Source organism: Bombina bombina, chromosome 2, assembly GCF_027579735.1.
Source record: "Bombina bombina isolate aBomBom1 chromosome 2, aBomBom1.pri, whole genome shotgun sequence".
Classification (NCBI taxonomy): Eukaryota; Metazoa; Chordata; class Amphibia; order Anura; family Bombinatoridae; genus Bombina; species Bombina bombina.
In genome coordinates, this window is record NC_069500.1 from 634,842,084 (window position 1) to 634,860,279 (window position 18,196).

Sequence of the window (18,196 nt, forward strand, 5' to 3'; positions counted from 1 at the left end):
TCAATCAAATTTTTTTATACCACAGCTGAAACATATAAAGACAACAGTGGTTTAGAAAACCCGTGCCTATAACTTGATGAAGCAAAATCTTCTTGCTCACATACAAACAATATAAACTGCATAACTATTTAACTAAGGTTTCATGACTACAGGTTGGGGAAGAAGAACCAAGAGAGAGACATAACCAAATGGCTGTAAGCTCTATTGTACTTTTTTTTGTATCAGAGTATACGGAAAACAGTGAATCAGATTTCCTGAATGCTTTAGTGGTTTCCAAAAACATTTCCAAACATGTACAGAAGACAATGTTATTTCAGCACCCTTGATAGCACTTGCTTATTGGTGGCTACATTTAGCCAACCAATAAGAAAGGGTAACCCAGGTTCTGAACCAAAAATTTTAAAATAAAGATAGCAAGAGAAGGAATACAAATTGCTAATAGGAGTAAATTAGAAAGTTTCTTAAAATTGCATGTGCTATCTGAATCATTAAAAGGAAAAAAAACATAATTTATGCTTACCTGATAAATTCCTTTCTTCTGTTGTGCGATCAGTCCACGGGTCATCATTACTTCTGGGATATAACTCCTCCCCAACAGGAAATGCAAGAGGATTCACCCAGCAGAGCTGATATAGCTCCTCCCCTCTACGTCAGTCCCAGTCATTCGACCAAGAATCAACGAGAAAGGAGTAACCAAGGGTGAAGTGGTGACTGGAGTATAATTTAAAAAATATTTACCTGCCTTAAAAAACAGGGCGGGCCGTGGACTGATCGCACAACAGAAGAAAGGAATTTATCAGGTAAGCATAAATTATGTTTTCTTCTGTTATGTGCGATCAGTCCACGGGTCATCATTACTTCTGGGATACCAATACCAAAGCAAAAGTACACGGATGACGGGAGGGATAGGCAGGCTCATTATATAGAAGGAACCACTGCCTGAAGAACCTTTCTCCCAAAAATAGCCTCCGAAGAAGCAAAAGTGTCAAATTTGTAAAATTTGGAAAAAGTATGAAGCGAAGACCAAGTTGCAGCCTTGCAAATCTGTTCAACAGAGGCCTCATTCTTAAAGGCCCAAGTGGAAGCCACAGCTCTAGTGGAGTGAGCTGTAATTCTTTCAGGAGGCTGCTGTCCAGCAGTCTCATAGGCTAAACGTATTATGCTACGAAGCCAGAAAGAGAGAGAGGTAGCAGAAGCTTTTTGACCTCTCCTCTGTCCAGAATAAACGACAAACAAGGAAGAAGTTTGGCGAAAATTTTTAGTTGCCTGCAAGTAGAACTTGAGGGCACGAACTACATCCAGATTGTGTAGAAGACGTTCCTTCTTTGAAGAAGGATTTGGACACAAGGATGGAACAACAATCTCTTGATTGATATTCCTGTTAGTAACTACCTTAGGTAAGAACCCAGGTTTAGTACGCAGAACTACCTTGTCTGAGTGAAAGATCAGATAAGGAGAATCACAATGTAGGGCTGATAACTCAGAGACTCTTCGAGCCGAGGAAATAGCCATTAAAAATAGAACTTTCCACGATAACAATTTTATATCAATGGAATGAAGGGGTTCAAATGGAACACCTTGTAAAACGTTAAGAACTAAGTTTAAACTCCATGGCGGAGCAACGGCTTTAAACACAGGCTTGATCCTAGCTAAAGCTTGACAAAAAGCCTGGACGTCTGGATTTTCTGACAGACGCCTGTGCAACAAGATGGACAGAGTTGAAATCTGTCCCTTTAATGAACTAGCCGATAAACCCTTTTCTAGACCTTCTTGTAGAAAGGACAATATCCTAGGGATCCTAACCTTACTCCAGGAGTAACGTTTGGATTCGCACCAGTATAGGTATTTGCGCCATATTTTATGGTAAATCTTTCTGGTAACAGGCTTCCTAGCCTGGATCAGGGTATCAATAACCGACTCAGAAAAACCACGCTTTGATAAAATCAAGCGTTCAATTTCCAAGCAGTCAGTTTCAGAGAAGTTAGATTTTGATGTTTGAATGGACCCTGTATCAGAAGGTCCTGTCTCAGAGGTAGAGACCAAGGTGGACAGGATGACATGTCCACTAGATCTGCATACCAAGTCCTGCGTGGCCATGCAGGCGCTATTAGAATCACAGATGCTCTCTCTTGTTTGATTTTCGCAATCAATCGAGGAAGCAGCGGGAAGGGTGGAAACACATAAGCCATCCCGAAGTTCCAAGGTGCTGTCAAAGCATCTATCAGAACCGCTTCCGGATCCCTGGATCTGGACCCGTAGTGAGGAAGTTTGGCGTTCTGGCGAGACGCCATGAGATCTATCTCTGGTTTGCCCCAACGTCGAAGTATTTGGGCAAAAATCTCCGGATGAAGTTCCCACTCTCCCGGATGAAAAGTCTGGCGACTCAAGAAATCCGCCTCCCAGTTCTCCACTCCCGGGATGTGGATTGCTGACAGGTGGCAAGAGTGAGACTCTGCCCAGCGAATTATCTTTGATACTTCCATCATTGCTAGGGAGCTTCTTGTCCCTCCCTGATGGTTGATGTAAGCTACAGTCGTGATATTGTCCGACTGAAACCTGATGAACCCCTGAGTTGTTAATTGGGGCCAAGCTAGAAGGGCATTGAGAACTGCCCTCAATTCCAGAATGTTTATTGGAAGGAGACTCTCCTCCTGATTCCATAATCCCTGAGTCTTCAGAGAATTCCAGACAGCGCCCCAACCTAATAGGCTGGCGTCTGTTGTTACGATTGTCCAGTCTGGCCTGCTGAATGGCATCCCCCTGGACAGGTGTGGCCGATAAAGCCACCATAGAAGAGAATTTCTGGTCTCTTGATTCAGATTCAGGGTAGGGGACAAATCTGAGTAATCCCCATTCCACTGACTTAGCATGCACAATTGCAGCGGTCTGAGGTGTAGGCGTGCAAAAGGTACTATGTCCATTGCCGCTACCATTAAGCCGATCACCTCCATGCATTGAGCCACTGACGGGTGTTGAATGGAATGAAGGACACGGCATGCATCCTGAAGCCTTGTTAACCTGTCTTCTGTCAGGTAAATCTTCATTTCTACAGAATCTATAAGAGTCCCCAAGAATGGAACTCTTGTGAGAGGAAAAAGAGAACTTTTCTTTTCGTTCACTTTCCATCCATGCGACCTTAGAAATGCCAGAACTAACTCTGTATGAGACTTGGCAGTTTGAAAGCTTGAAGCTTGTATTAGAATGTCGTCTAGGTACGGAGCTACCGAAATCCCTCGCGGTCTTAGTACCGCCAGAAGGGCGCCCAGAACCTTTGTGAAGATTCTTGGGGCCGTAGCCAATCCGAATGGAAGAGCTACAAACTGGTAGTGCCTGTCTAGGAAGGCAAACCGTAGATACCGTTGATGATCTTTGTGAATCGGTATGTGAAGGTAAGCATCTTTTAAATCCACTGTGGTCATGTACTGACCTTTTTGGATCATAGGTAAGATTGTCCGAATAGTTTCCATTTTGAACGATGGAACTCTTAGGAATTTGTTTAGAATCTTTAAATCTAAGATTGGCCTGAAAGTTCCCTCTTTTTTGGGAACCACAAACAGGTTTGAGTAGAACCCTTGTCCTTGTTCCGACCGCGGAACTGGATGGATCACTCCCATTAACAACAGATCTTGTACACAGCGTAGAAACGCTTCTTTCTTTATCTGGTTTGTTGACAACCTTGACAGATGAAATCTCCCTTTTGGGGGAAATAATTTGAAGTCTAGAAGGTATCCCTGAGATATGATCTCCAGCGCCCAGGGATCCTGAACATCTCTTGCCCAGGCCTGAGCGAAGAGAGAAAGTCTGCCCCCCACTAGATCCGGTCTCGGATCGGGGGCTCTCGGTTCATGCTGTCTTTGGGGCAGCAGCAGGTTTCCTGGTCTGTTTGCCCTTATTCCAGGACTGGTTAGGTTTCCAGCCTTGTCTGTAACGAGCAACAGCTCCTTCCTGTTTTGGTGCAGTGGAGGTTGACGCTGCTCCAGGTTTGAAATTCCGAAAGGAACGAAAATTAGACTGTCTAGCCTTAGCTTTGGCTTTGTCTTGAGGTAGGGCGTGGCCCTTACCTCCTGTAATGTCAGCGATAATTTCTTTCAACCCGGGCCCAAATAAAGACTGCCCCTTGAAAGGTATATTAAGTAATTTAGACTTAGAAGTAACATCAGCTGACCAGGATTTTAGCCACAGTGCTCTACGTGCCTGTATGGCGAATCCAGAGTTCTTAGCCGTAAGTTTAGTTAAATGTACTACGGCCTCCGAAATGAATGAATTGGCTAGTTTAAGGACTCTAAGCCTGTCCATAATGTCGTCTAGCGTAGACGAACTAAGGTTCTCTTCCAGAGACTCAATCCAAAATGCTGCCGCAGCCGTAATCGGCGCGATACATGCAAGGGGTTGCAATATAAAACCTTGTTGAACAAACATTTTCTTAAGGTAACCCTCTAATTTTTTATCCATTGGATCTGAAAAAGCACAGCTATCCTCCACCGGGATAGTGGTACGCTTAGCTAAAGTAGAAACTGCTCCCTCCACCTTAGGGACCGTTTGCCATAAGTCCCGAGTAGTGGCGTCTATTGGAAACATCTTTCTAAATATTGGAGGGGGTGAGAACGGCACACCGGGTCTATCCCACTCCTTAGTAACAATTTCAGTTAATCTCTTAGGTATAGGAAAAACGTCAGTACTCGCCGGTACCGCAAAGTATTTATCCAACCTACACATTTTCTCTGGTATTGCAACGGTGTTACAATCATTGAGAGCTGCTAAGACCTCCCCTAGTAATGCACGGAGGTTCTCCAATTTAAATTTAAAATTTGAAATATCTGAATCCAATCTGTTTGGATCAGAACCGTCACCCACAGAATGAAGCTCTCCGTCCTCATGCTCTGCAAGCTGTGACGCAGTATCAGACATGGCCCTAGTATTGTCAGCGCACTCTGTTCTCACCCCAGAGTGATCACGCTTGCCTCTTAGTTCTGGTAATTTAGACAAAACTTCAGTCATAACAGTAGCCATATCATGTAATGTTATCTGTAATGGCCGCCCAGATGTATTAGGCGCCATAATATCACTCACCTCCCGGGCGGGAGATGCAGGTACTGCCGCGTGAGGCGAGTTAGTCGGCATAACTCTTCCCTCGCAGTTTGGTGAAATTTGTTCACATTGTACAAATTGACTTTTATTTAAAGTAGCATCAATACAGTTAGTACATAAATTTCTATTGGGCTCCACCTTGGCATTGGAACAAATGACACAGATATTCTCTGAGTCAGACATGTTTAACACACTAGCAATAACTTGCAACCTGGTTATAATCTTTTTTAGCAAAAACGTACTGTGCCTCAAAGAGGTACTTTAACGATTAAATGACAGTTGAGATAATGAACTGAAACAGTTATAGCATCAAGTTTAAAATAACACAACTTTTAGCAAAGGTTTGTTCCCATTAGTAAATAACTAAATTTGACATAAAAAATTATAGAGTAACGTTTTTATTCACAGTCAATAACAATTCTCACAGCTCTGCTGAGAGAATGTACCTCCCTTCAAAGAAGTTTGAAGACCCCTGAGATCTGTCAGTGAACCGGATCATGCAGGAAATATAATAGTAGCTGACTGGAATTTTTTGATGCGTAGCAAAAGAGCGCCAAAACGGCCCCTCCCTCTCACACACAGCAGTGAGGAGAAACGAAACTGTCACAATTTAAAGCAGACAACTGCCAAGTGGAAAATAATGCCCAAACATTTATTTACTCAGTACCTCAGCAATGTAAACGATTCTACATTCCAGCAAAAACGTTTAACATGACAATATTTATTAAAAGGATTAGTGACCTTTAACAGAGTAGTTCCGGTGAAAAACCATTCCCAGAATACTGAAGTGTATACATACATGTCATTATAACGGTATAGCAGGATTTTTTCATCAATTCCATTCAGAAAATAAAAACTGCTACATACCTCAATGCAGATTCATCTGCCCGCTGTCCCCTGATCTGAAGCCTTTACCTCCCTCAGATGGCCGAGAACAGCAATATGATCTTAACTACTCCGGTTAAAATCATAGTAATAAACTCTGGTAGATTCTTCTTCAAACTCTGCCAGAGAAGTAATAACACGCTCCGGTGCTATTGTAAAATAACAAACTTTTGATTGAAGTCATAAAAACTAAGTATAATCACCATAGTCCTCTCACACATCCTATCTAGTCGTTGGGTGCAAGAGAATGACTGGGACTGACGTAGAGGGGAGGAGCTATATCAGCTCTGCTGGGTGAATCCTCTTGCATTTCCTGTTGGGGAGGAGTTATATCCCAGAAGTAATGATGACCCGTGGACTGATCGCACATAACAGAAGAAATTGTGTTTAGTATCCCTTTTAAAGAGACATTTTAGTGCCAAAAGATGGTGAGGACAAAGAAAAGGAGTTCTGTCCTGCTGGTCAGAAGATACAAAATGATTAAGATTTCTCAACTAAACTTTAGGTAAGAAAAATTTAAAAAAAACAACATAGTTTGGTGTTGGGAAGGAAATTTGGAGTATGATAAGGAAGGATGAGAAGAGATTGTGTAGAGAGGATGTCACAGGGAATTATGTGGGAGGGTGGTGTTATTTTTATGATTCTGCAGCGCTGCCCATGGGTACAAGGATAAAAGTACAACGGAGAAACAATAAAATAAAAGACACAATTTTACAGACAAATACAGGAGGAATTAAGGGTCCTATTCCCGTGGGAACTTACAATCTAGATGGGTAGGAGGATGGGAAACAGGAGGTGGGGACTGCAAAGATGAGAATGATATTAGTGAGGAAATAAATGAGGGCAACTGGTAGGTTAGTAAAGTTAATTTGTTACTTATTTGGAGATAGGCTTCCCTGAACAAAAAGGTCTTTAGGGAACGTTTAAAGGAGGAGAGGTTAGGGGAGAGTCTGACAGTTCGAGGAAGTGCGTTTCAGAGGGTTAGTGCCGCACTAGAGAAGTCCTGTAGTCTAGCATAAAAGGAGGTGATGGTAGAGGACGCAAGGAGCAGATCATTGTTGGATCTTAGGGGGCGGGCTGGAGTATATTTGTTGATGAGTGAGGACAGGTAGGGTGGGGCAGCATTAGTGATTGTTTTATAGGTCAGGGTGAGAATTTTGAATTTAATTCTGCTGTGAATGGGGAGCCAGTGAAGGGACTCACAGAGAGGTGCAGCAGAAACAGAGTGTCGAGAGAGGTCGCCTAACAGATGCATTTAGGATGGATTGAAGGGGAGAGAGGCGGGAGAGAGGGAGGCCAGATAGCAAGTTATTACAGTACTCAAGCTGTGAAGTTACCAAGGAGTGGATTAGCAGTTTAGTAATTTCATCACTCAGAAACGGACGAATTTTGGAGATATTGCGTAGGTGGTTACGACAGGATGAAGAGAGCAATTGGATGTTGGGAATTAAGCACAGATTTGAGTCAAGTGTGACTCCGAGGCAGCAGACTTGGGGTGATGGGGAGATAGTGGTGCCGCCAACAGTGATGGAAAAATTAGAAACTGTAGTAGAGTTAGAGGGGGTTTAGAAGTAGTTCGGTCTTGGACATGTTTCTTTTTAGGTAGGTGGTGAGAGGCCATCCAGGAGGAAATGGCAGATAAGCCGTCGCTGATGTGAGGATTAACAGAAAGAGAGAGTGTAGGGGTGGAAAGGTAGATCAGGGTATCATCAGCATAGAGGTGGTAGTTGAAGCCATAGCTGTTGATAAGTTTACCCAGTGAAGAAGTGTAAATAGAGAAGAGTAGAGGACCCAGGACAGAGCATTAAGGTACTCCATCAGACAGAGGCAATGGAGAGGAGGAGTCAACAGCAAAAGAGACGGAGAAGCATCTGTTGGAGAGATAAGTGTGAATCCAGGAGAGGGCAGTGTCACAGAGCCCAAGAGATCTGAAAGTCCGTAGGAGAAGGGGATGGTCAACAGTGTCAAGGCCGCAGAAAGGTCAAGTTAGATGAGTATAGAGTAGTATCCTTTGTTTTTAGCAGAAAACAGAATTTATGCTTAACTGATAAATTACTTTCTCCAACGGTGTGTCCGGTCCACGGCGTCATCCTTACTTGTGGGATATCTCTTCCCCAACAGGAAATGGCAAAGAGTCCCAGCAAAGCTGGCCATATAGTCCCTCCTAGGCTCCGCCCACCCCAGTCATTCGACCGACGGACAGGAGGAAATATATATAGGAGAAACCATATGGTACCGTGGTGACTGTAGTTAGAGAAAATAATTCATCAGACCTGATTAAAAAACCAGGGCGGGCCGTGGACCGGACACACCGTTGGAGAAAGTAATTTATCAGGTAAGCATAAATTCTGTTTTCTCCAACATTGGTGTGTCCGGTCCACGGCGTCATCCTTACTTGTGGGAACCAATACCAAAGCTTTAGGACACGGATGAAGGGAGGGAGCAAATCAGGTTACCTAAACGGAAGGCACCACGGCTTGCAAAACCTTTCTCCCAAAAATAGCCTCCGAAGAAGCAAAAGTATCAAATTTGTAAAATTTGGCAAAAGTGTGCAGTGAAGACCAAGTCGCTGCCTTACATATCTGGTCAACAGAAGCCTCGTTCTTGAAGGCCCATGTGGAAACCACAGCCCTAGTGGAGTGAGCTGTGATTCTTTCAGGAGGCTGCCGTCCGGCAGTCTCATAAGCCAATCGGATGATGCTTTTAAGCCAAAAGGAAAGAGAGGTAGAAGTCGCTTTTTGACCTCTCCTTTTACCAGAATAAACAACAAACAAGGAAGATGTTTGTCTGAAATCTTTTGTAGCCTCTAAATAGAATTTTAGAGCACGGACTACGTCCAAATTGTGTAACAAACGTTCCTTCTTTGAAACTGGATTCGGACATAAAGAAGGTACAACTATCTCCTGGTTAATATTTTTGTTAGAAACAACCTTAGGAAGAAAACCAGGCTTAGTACGCAAAACCACCTTATCTGCATGGGCAACGGCAAAGAGAATGACTGGGGTGGGCGGAGCCTAGGAGGGACTATATGGCCAGCTTTGCTGGGACTCTTTGCCATTTCCTGTTGGGGAAGAGATATCCCACAAGTAAGGATGACGCCGTGGACCGGACACACCAATGTTGGAGAAAGGATATCGTTAGCAACCTTGGTGAGGGCAGTCTCAGTTGAGTTTGGGGAACGGAAGCCAGATTGCAGGGGGTCGAGCAGTGAGTTGGAAGTAGATTGCAGGGGGTCGAGCAGTGTTTGTTGTAGTAGAAATCATGTATAGAAAGCTGATGTTTGTTGGGGGCTACCAAGATGGGACAGGGTCATACAAAGAGATTGGATCAGAGATAGTCAGTTTTTCTTTATTGTAGTGGAAAGAGTGTGTCTCAGCAAAAATTAGAAACTTCATTGGGTAAAGGGATTTAGTAAACAGCAGATAGTGTTTCATTATAGTGGGGGGGGGCAGGGGCAGAGACAGTTAAATATTAATTTAATTGAGGGTTGCTTGGTGGAGTTAATGATGTGCATAGGACGCAGTCCTTTGGTTTGAGGGTAAAGTATCACTGCACTATTTATAGGGACAGTAAACACCTTGCAATTACAAGACATTGTTGTTGCTATAGAGTGACATATCAGCCAAGTATGATCATTTTTAAAACAAATTAACATTATTTTTACAGCAATCGTTTATAAATTGCCACACTATATCCACCAATTGCTTTATTTGTTTGTCTTCATATCTAACTTACTCCAGCTGTAGCCAAATTCATCTTCTTTTTCATGTTCTCCTGAGGACATAGAAGTACTATCAGAGCCAACTGATGACAATGCTGAAGGAGCCAAAACAGTAGCCTTTTCGGTCTCCGAATCAGAATTACTGGAAGACTGGAGGATAAAGAAAATAAAATGAAAAAGGGAACATAAAGTTTATAGGATTTTTGTTTATTATATACATTGCAACATCTAGCTTATGATCAGTTATGAAAACTGGTTTCCCCAAAAAGTTATATAGTATATAGTATAGTATATAGTTCAATTGTGATTTACTGAACTCTAGCTGTCACCAGAACATGCAAAGACAAAATACAAGGTAAAGAAATGAGACATTTTGGAAATATCTGCAAGCAAATAATATGATGAAATCATGCTATTCCAGATATATGACAATTCCATTTACATTACAACAGTATTATCTGCTGTGGTTCTATTTGTTTAGTATCATTTTTTATTTATTTAATTAAATTACACACTCCATGAACTTATAAGTAATGATCATGTGACCAGTATATATAGTTATCTCATTGTCAGCCTCTTCTGGCCATTTCACTTTAAACAATCCATTGTTAACACTAGAGAAGTGAGTTACCGGGAGAAGGGGCTTGAACAGAGCTCCTTATCTCTCCCAAAAATAATAGGATACTTTTATTCTAGTTTTAATCCAGGAAAAAAAGAAAATTCAAGGTGATCGATTTAAGATTCTAAATACTCCCAGTCTAGGAGCCTGTCATCAGTTTTTCAAGATAACCATTTGAGCACCATCACACAGCATGATTAAAATTATAAATGGCACAAAAAATATGTAACAGTTCCATGAAAGAATTGGTAAATTTAGATCAATGTTTTCAAACACTGAAAAAAAGTTTGGAAAATCCTGTAATCTGAGATTACTGAAGAGGGCAACGCAACTTGATTTCATAGTCACAACTCAAAGATATCTTCCTGGTACTATATAATATATGAAAAATAAAAAACAGTGACAGGATAGAAATTACTTTTCTCCAGAGAAACTATTATCTCTCCAGATCAGGCCTCCCAATCCCATCAGAGCTGTGAGGATCTTGGAGAATTCACTGTAGATAGCTGCATGTCCAAAGAGAACAGCACCAATTGTAAAATAACTCAAAATATCAAAACGTGTAAAACAGCACAAACGTAAATATGAATACATACACCTCTCCAATAACCATATGTTGCCCTTATTCAGCAGTTTGGGGTAAAAACTGTAGGAACTTTATCCTGATCAGACAAATCATCACCTACTATTTAGGTCTAGGTTTAACTAAAAACACCAGTCTTTTCTTAGAAAAAACAAAATTACTTCATTATAAACCATTTTTCCAATTATCTGAGGTAACATGGGTAATGACATAGTTAATCCATCATACGCTGTACCAGCTGGTAAAAATATGCAGTCTTGTGAGCGTCTATGGACATTCAAAACATCCACTGAAATGTATCATGTGCTTGTTTAAAACTTTTCAAGATAACCTTTGAAATATGGCAGTGCTAGAAATAGAAGATCCCATTACCAAATGGGAATGATGATGATAGTTGATGTGATGACGTTATCCTTATTAGGGTTTCCTCAGTTGATTGTTTTTTTAGAGTTATAGATTGTCAGTTGGAAGAGTTTTCTTCTGTATGAGTCATCGTATTATACTTTTCAAGATTCAGAGATCTTTTAATGATGACTTTAGCTAGCTTATAAACTGGGGAATGATAAAACAGGACTTACACTGAGTGAGACCCATAGTTCTTTAAAAGGCTACTGAAAAATTACAGAATCTGGCTGTGAGCTTTAATTAGTCAATTACCACATGGATTAGTGGCATGTGCTATAATAAAGGATTCCAGAGAATAATTGAATGAGATATAATCTGTTCATATCCACAGTATTATGTTTCTGCATTAGTAGCAACACCTATCAAATTACCATACAAAATGGAATGGGATTAGAGAATAAAATATAGGGAAATCACACAAAAATCACGATGCAATACTCAGAGACAGTACCCTAAACAAGATGTCTTGTACAGACCACAAAATCCAAATGTTATGTAGGAGGTAGCTAGCTGGACTCCTCAGCTGGATGTAGTAGTAGTCATGAAGATTAGAGGGAAATCGTTACCAGTATCAAAGAAAAGGAAACACTTTCATAGTGTTTCCTTTATTAACCAAAGTCACCATATATTCCAGGCAATTGGAACTTAACTGCACAACAAATTTCCAGTATAACCAGGCCATCAGAATATCATAATGACAGGCTCCATGAAAGACCTTATGAACATGACACAAGTGGTTACTCACTAGCAAATGAAGATGTTAAGTTAAAATATTAACAAAATGCAGGTTATTTTGGACCATTAGATTAATCTCTGTCGAAATTTGCTACCACATTACTGCGCATGCGCACATGTACTACGTCACCCCATTCATGAGGAATGCTGGACAAAATTTTCTTAACCATTGAAATTTGCTACCTAATGATGCATGCATGCTTTTAATTATGTAATCACGCTCTATACATTCTATGTGGAGTGTGATTAGTAATTGTGTGCATGCACATATGGAGGTTGCAAATCTCGATGGGGTAGCAAAAATCGACAGAACAAAAATTACTAAAAAACATACAGCTAGATTACGAGTTTTCAGCGCTATAGGGAAATTAACGACCGCCACAAAAGCGGCATTAATTCAGCTCCCTATAGTGCCGCTATTACAAGTTTGTAAAAAGCGCTGCTTTGACGTGCTTGTGTACGATTTCCCCATAGACATCAATGGGGAGAGCCGACAAAAAAGAAGCCTAACACCTGCGATCGCGGAGACAAAAGCTCCATAACGTAGCCCCATTGATGTCTATGGGGAAAGAAAATCCAAGATGGAGTCCTTTACATTTCTATTGGCTGAAAGATTTCTATAAGCCAATAGGAATTAAAGGGGAAAAAATCCTATTGGCTGTTGCAATCAGCCAATATGATTGAGCTCTCATTCTATAGGCTGATTGGAACAGCCAATAGGATTTTTTACCCTTTAATTCCTATTGGCTGATAGAAATCTTTCAGCTAATAGGAATGTAAGGGATGCCATTTTGGATGATGTCACTTAAAGGGAAACTCATTTTCCAACGACGATCGTAAGAAGAGGATGCTCCGCGCCGGATGTCTTGAAGATGGACCCGTTCTGCGCCAAATGGATGAAGATAGAAGATGACGTCTGTATGAGGACTCGGCTGGATGAGGATGGATGTACGGACTTCGATAACTGTAAATGGATCGTCGGGGGTTAGCGTTAGGTTTTTCTAAGGGTTTTTTGGGTGTTTTTTTTTTTAGCTTAGGGTTTGGGCAATGTAAAAGAGCTAAATGCCCTTTTCAGGGCAATGGTTAGCTTAGGTTTATTTAGATAGGTTTTTATTTGGGGGGGGTTGGTTGGTTGGGTGGTGGGTTTTACTGTTGGGGGTGTTTGTATTCTTTTTTACAGGTAAAAGAGCTGATATCTTTGGGGCAATGCCCTACAAAAGGCACTTTTAAGGGCCATTGGCAGTTTAGTGTAGGCTACGTTTTCTTTTTATTGGGGGGGTTATTTTGATAGGGCTATTAGATTAGGAGTAATTCGTTTTTATTTTTGATAATTTCGTTTTTATTTTTTGTAATTTAGTGGGGTTTTTTTTTGTAATTTAGAAAATTGTATTTTAATAACTTAATTTTATTGTAATGTTAGTTTTTAGTGTAAGGCAGGTAACTTTGTATTTATTTCAACTAGTTAGCTAGTAAAAAGTTAATAACTATTTACTAACTAGTCTACCTAGTTAAAATAAATACAAACTTACCTGTGAAATATAAATAAAACCTAAGATAGCTACAATATAACTATTAGATATATTGTAGCTAGCTTAGGTTTTATTTCACAGGTAAGTATGTATTTAGTTTTAAATAGGAATTATTTAGGTAATAATGTTAAGGTTTATTTAGCTTTATTTTAATTATATTCAAGTTAGAGGGTGTTAGGCTTAGGGTTACGTTAGGGGTTAATATATTTATGTAGAGTTAGTGATGTGGGAGGTCAGAGGTTTAGGCATTAATAATTTATTTTAGTATATTTCGTTGTGGGGGGCTTGCGGTTTAGGGGTTAATAAATTTTTATAGCGGTGGTGTGTGCGGATGGCAGATTAGGGGTTAATAATATTTAAATAATGTTTGCAATGTGGGAGGGCGGCGGTTTAGGGGTTAATAGGTTTATTATAGTGGCGACGATGTCGGGGAGCGGCGGAATAGGAGTTAATAATTTTATTTAGTGGTGGCGATGTCCAGAGCGGCAGATTAGGGTTAATACATTTATTTTAGTGTTTGTGATGCGGGAGGGCCTCGGTTTAGGGGTTAATAGGTAGTTTATGGGTGTTAGTGTACTTTTTAACACTTTAGTAAAGAGTTTTATGCGAAAGCTTTGTAACTTAAAACTCATAACTACTGACTTTAGATGGCGGTATGAATCTTGTGGTTATAGAGTGTACCGCTCAATTTTTGGTCTCCCAGGCAAACTCGTAATACCGGCACTATGGAAGTCTCATTGAAAAAGGACTTTTTAAAAAGTGCAGTACTGACGTTGCGTCAAGGCCAAAAAGGTGTGTGCGGTACACCTATACCTACAAGACTAATAGCAGTGTTAGGGAAAAAGCAGCGTTATGAAGCATAACGCTGCTTTTTCACTCATAATGCCAAACTCGTAATCTAGCTGATAAAAAACAAAAGAGGGCACAAAGCTATTACTCTAACACCTCTCTATAAAGGTATATTTTGAAGTGGAAGAGAATAAATTAAACGGCTTGCTATTTTGTTTATGTTCTTATATCCTAAGTTTATAAAAGCTCAATAACTTGAATTTACTAATGAATGTCTTGTTACATCATGGATGGTCTTCAGTTTAAAAAAAAGATTCAGCTTAAATTAAAAATTTCAATTTTTGATTTTTATTGGAAAACATAAATGCGAATTAATAAAAGGTGGAGCTTCAGAAATGCGATTTGATGCTAAATGTAGAATCATTAAAAAAGTGATTGGGAGTCACTCAGTTACTTCATTAACAGGTCAATAAAAACAAACATATTTTTTTAATTTGCATTCTAAATTGTGGTAATGCCTTTACAGAAAATATCTTAAAGGAATGTGAACAAAGGTCTAAAAACAGCTCTGGCTTGGCAGTGAGCAATAGCTCCATGATGAAGGGGTTAAAAAATATACTTTTTTCAAAAATAATTTAAGATTGGATGGTACAAAGCCTAAATATACCACTTCCGCAATTGTTTGATACTGGTGCTTGTGTCCCTTTGAAACACATTATAAAAACCCGTTACCATAAAAATGAACACAATTAAATGGAAACATAAAAAACATTTATGATACAAAAACATCATATAATTTGCATTGTCTTTAGCCATCTGTTGTAAAGGTACTTAAATAATACAGAGAAATCTTAAATATTAATTTTATATCATATTTATTCTTTGTTTATATAAAAATGAGTAAAAAATGATGATTGTTTAGCTTGTATAGCCAACTGTAAGAAAAAAAATATACTTTGTTCAAAAATAGACATCAGCCAAGACAATACAAAAAGTACTTAGTCGGTGGAGGTAGAACATGAGGAAATGGCACCACACGGTATCACCACAAATGCACTACACACTGATGAAACATGCTTAAGATTTAGATACTGCTTCTAGCTGACAAACCTTAAATGGTGTGGGAGCAAAGGGGTTAGTTGGGGAGCAACGAAAGGCAATCCTAACAGGATTCATTGTGTCCTATGGTGACAAAAACAAAGTTGCACACTGAGAAAGATGGTAAATAGGTACATTTTACACTAGTTTACAAATGATTGAATAAATAACTGTATATAACTATTTTCAATCTAGTGGGCACATTGAAAAACGACTTTAGACTTTTGTATTGATTTATTTACAAATATTTAAACTTTTATCTTCAATTATATTCTGTATATTTTAGACAGCAGAAAGTTATCTTCATAAATAGATAATCAATCAATTGCCAACTATGGGCTAGATTATGAATAGGGCCCTATATAGCTCTAGATGAAGGCTTCTTGCGCTCGTATTACAAACAACATTGCGATCACGTTAACGTCTTCTCCCATAGAAGTCAGAGAGAAAACTGAAAACCCCCAAAAAAGTAACACCTATACTTGCATGCTAACCCGACAGGAGCTATGAAAAATTGCACATTACAATGTTCTTCACATACAGAAGGTACTTATTATTGTAAATACATATTTCTATATATATCTACATATACCTATACCTGTACATCTATTCCCATAGATATTTAGATATGTATTTTACATGAATAGTATCAAATATATAAAGAAATATATATTTAATAATAAAAAGTACATTATTTTCTATGTGAAGAACATAGGAATATAAAATATGCGTTTTGCCCATTGGGTTTCACGATTATTTAGTTTTAACGTGGTCGGGTTAGTGTATATAAAAACTTAAGGTGCATTATTGAAATATTACATATATAATATTAAAAAAATAAATAAAAAAAATGATTACACATAATGTAAAAATATAGATATATTCTTTGGATTATTTAGAATATTTTACAGTATGTTTAAAATGTTTTAATAATATTTATAATTTTTTTTTAACATTTTACATATAATATTTCAATAACGCACATTACTACATTTCCATTTGCGCTAACCTGACCATGTTAAATCTAAATCTCACATTTTACATTCCTATGTTCTTAACATAAAAAAGCAATGTACTTTTTATTATTAAATATATATTTCTATATATATATATCTGATACTGTTCATGTAAAATACATATCTATACCTATTGTAAGAATATATAACCAATCTGCCTCCATTTTGTCATTTTTGCATTATGTATCTTGTCAGCATTTCTAAACTAACACTGAACTATTGTGTTTCTCAATATATTTGCTTTTGTTATTCCCAACCTTAGTCTACTGATATTTGTTCTTGTGGAATAACCATGCCTGCTAGTATCAACATGGCATATATGTACAAAGGTAGTCAGAGGCGCACTAGTACTGTCCATGGGGTTCTTCAGTAACGGTAGAGTAGGAGAGCAGGGTTACGGCAAAAATCTCCAGATGCTGGGGGCGGCGTACTCGTCAATACTGCCAGAAAACAATACAGACCACAGTATCCCCCCGCACTCAGAGAACACAAGCCGAACATCCGATAAGATAAAATTTAATTTATTGTGAACATTGTTAAAAACGTGGTTCAAATCATAAGCGTAACAGGTGAGCTGCTTACAGGTAAACAGAGGCTCCACGGCCGTGGACTAAGGTTGAGAATAACAAAAGCAAATATATTGAAAAACACAATACTTCAGTGTTAGCTTAGAAATGCTGACAATATACAAAATGTATCTTTATATATTTCTTGCTATCGTATACTAAGGCTGAATGTCTACAGTTTTCTTGCCTTTTACATAAACAATTATTTGTCTCAAGTGTTGTTATTTTCCACTGAGTATATTGCAATAAGGGGGCATGTATGAAAACCCTCTGTGTCAATTGACAATGTATGTCATGTAAACTATATAACCGCATTGTGGGCGGTGTTATACTTCATTTGTGTGGGCTGTTCCCAAGATCTTGCATCAGGTGCAATGCTCTGCTTCAGCTGAGGTTAGAATACTTAAGAGGTTAGAATACTTGTTGGTGATTAGGAGTATCCAGCCTCGGTAAGTTCCCCTAACACCTATATATCTATAGGAAGAATAGATATACAGGTATAGGTGTATATAAATATATATATAACACAACAACATTTTAAATTAGGGTGAGGTAAAAGGTGAGTTTAAAATCCTCCACTAAACACAAAATATAGAGAAAATAACTCATTGTGTAGTTCATTAACAAATCTAGACAGGCCAGTAGGCCTGTTTTTCCCACAGAAAACCTCTGGAATACACTGTTTCCAATGCAGCAAGGAATTCTGGGTAAGATATGCAAATTAGGTTCACAATGACACACCTTTTTACTTCATATCTCCTTTTCAGCAGATTCTCTTTACGCCAAGGTATCGCTGTTCACACAGCTTATAAACTTAGCTAGGGTTAAAGCAGTGATTCATAACTATCCCAGGACAGACTGTTTAGTGGTTTTTGCCACTCATCAGCTGGGAGAAAGTTTGAATCACTGCTGAGTGAAGTTGTTTCCGGGCAAAACACAACAACATTTTAAATTAGGATGAGGTAAAAAGTGAGTTTAAAATCCTCCACTACGCACAAAATATAGAGAAAATAACTCATTGTGTAGTTCATTAACAAATCTAGACAGGCCAGTAGGCCTGTTTTTCCCACAGAAAACCTCTGGAATACACTGTTTCCAATGCAGCAAGGAATTCTGGGTAAGATATGCAAATTAGGTTCACAATGACACACCTTTTTACTTC

General features: G+C 39.1%; 1 protein-coding gene across 1 annotated transcript in view; it reads right to left on the reverse strand.

Moving 5' to 3' along the window:
- The window catches only part of MPDZ (multiple PDZ domain crumbs cell polarity complex component), a 754,223-nt gene that overhangs the window by 141,742 nt on the left and 594,285 nt on the right, over positions 1-18,196 (reverse strand). Inside the window, exons 31-32 of the mRNA XM_053699987.1 lie at positions 15,465-15,536; positions 9,709-9,844 (exon numbers count right to left, since the gene is read on the reverse strand). Coding sequence (XP_053555962.1) covers positions 9,709-9,844; positions 15,465-15,536 — 208 coding nt within the window. The remainder of the gene's footprint in view (positions 1-9,708; positions 9,845-15,464; positions 15,537-18,196) is intronic.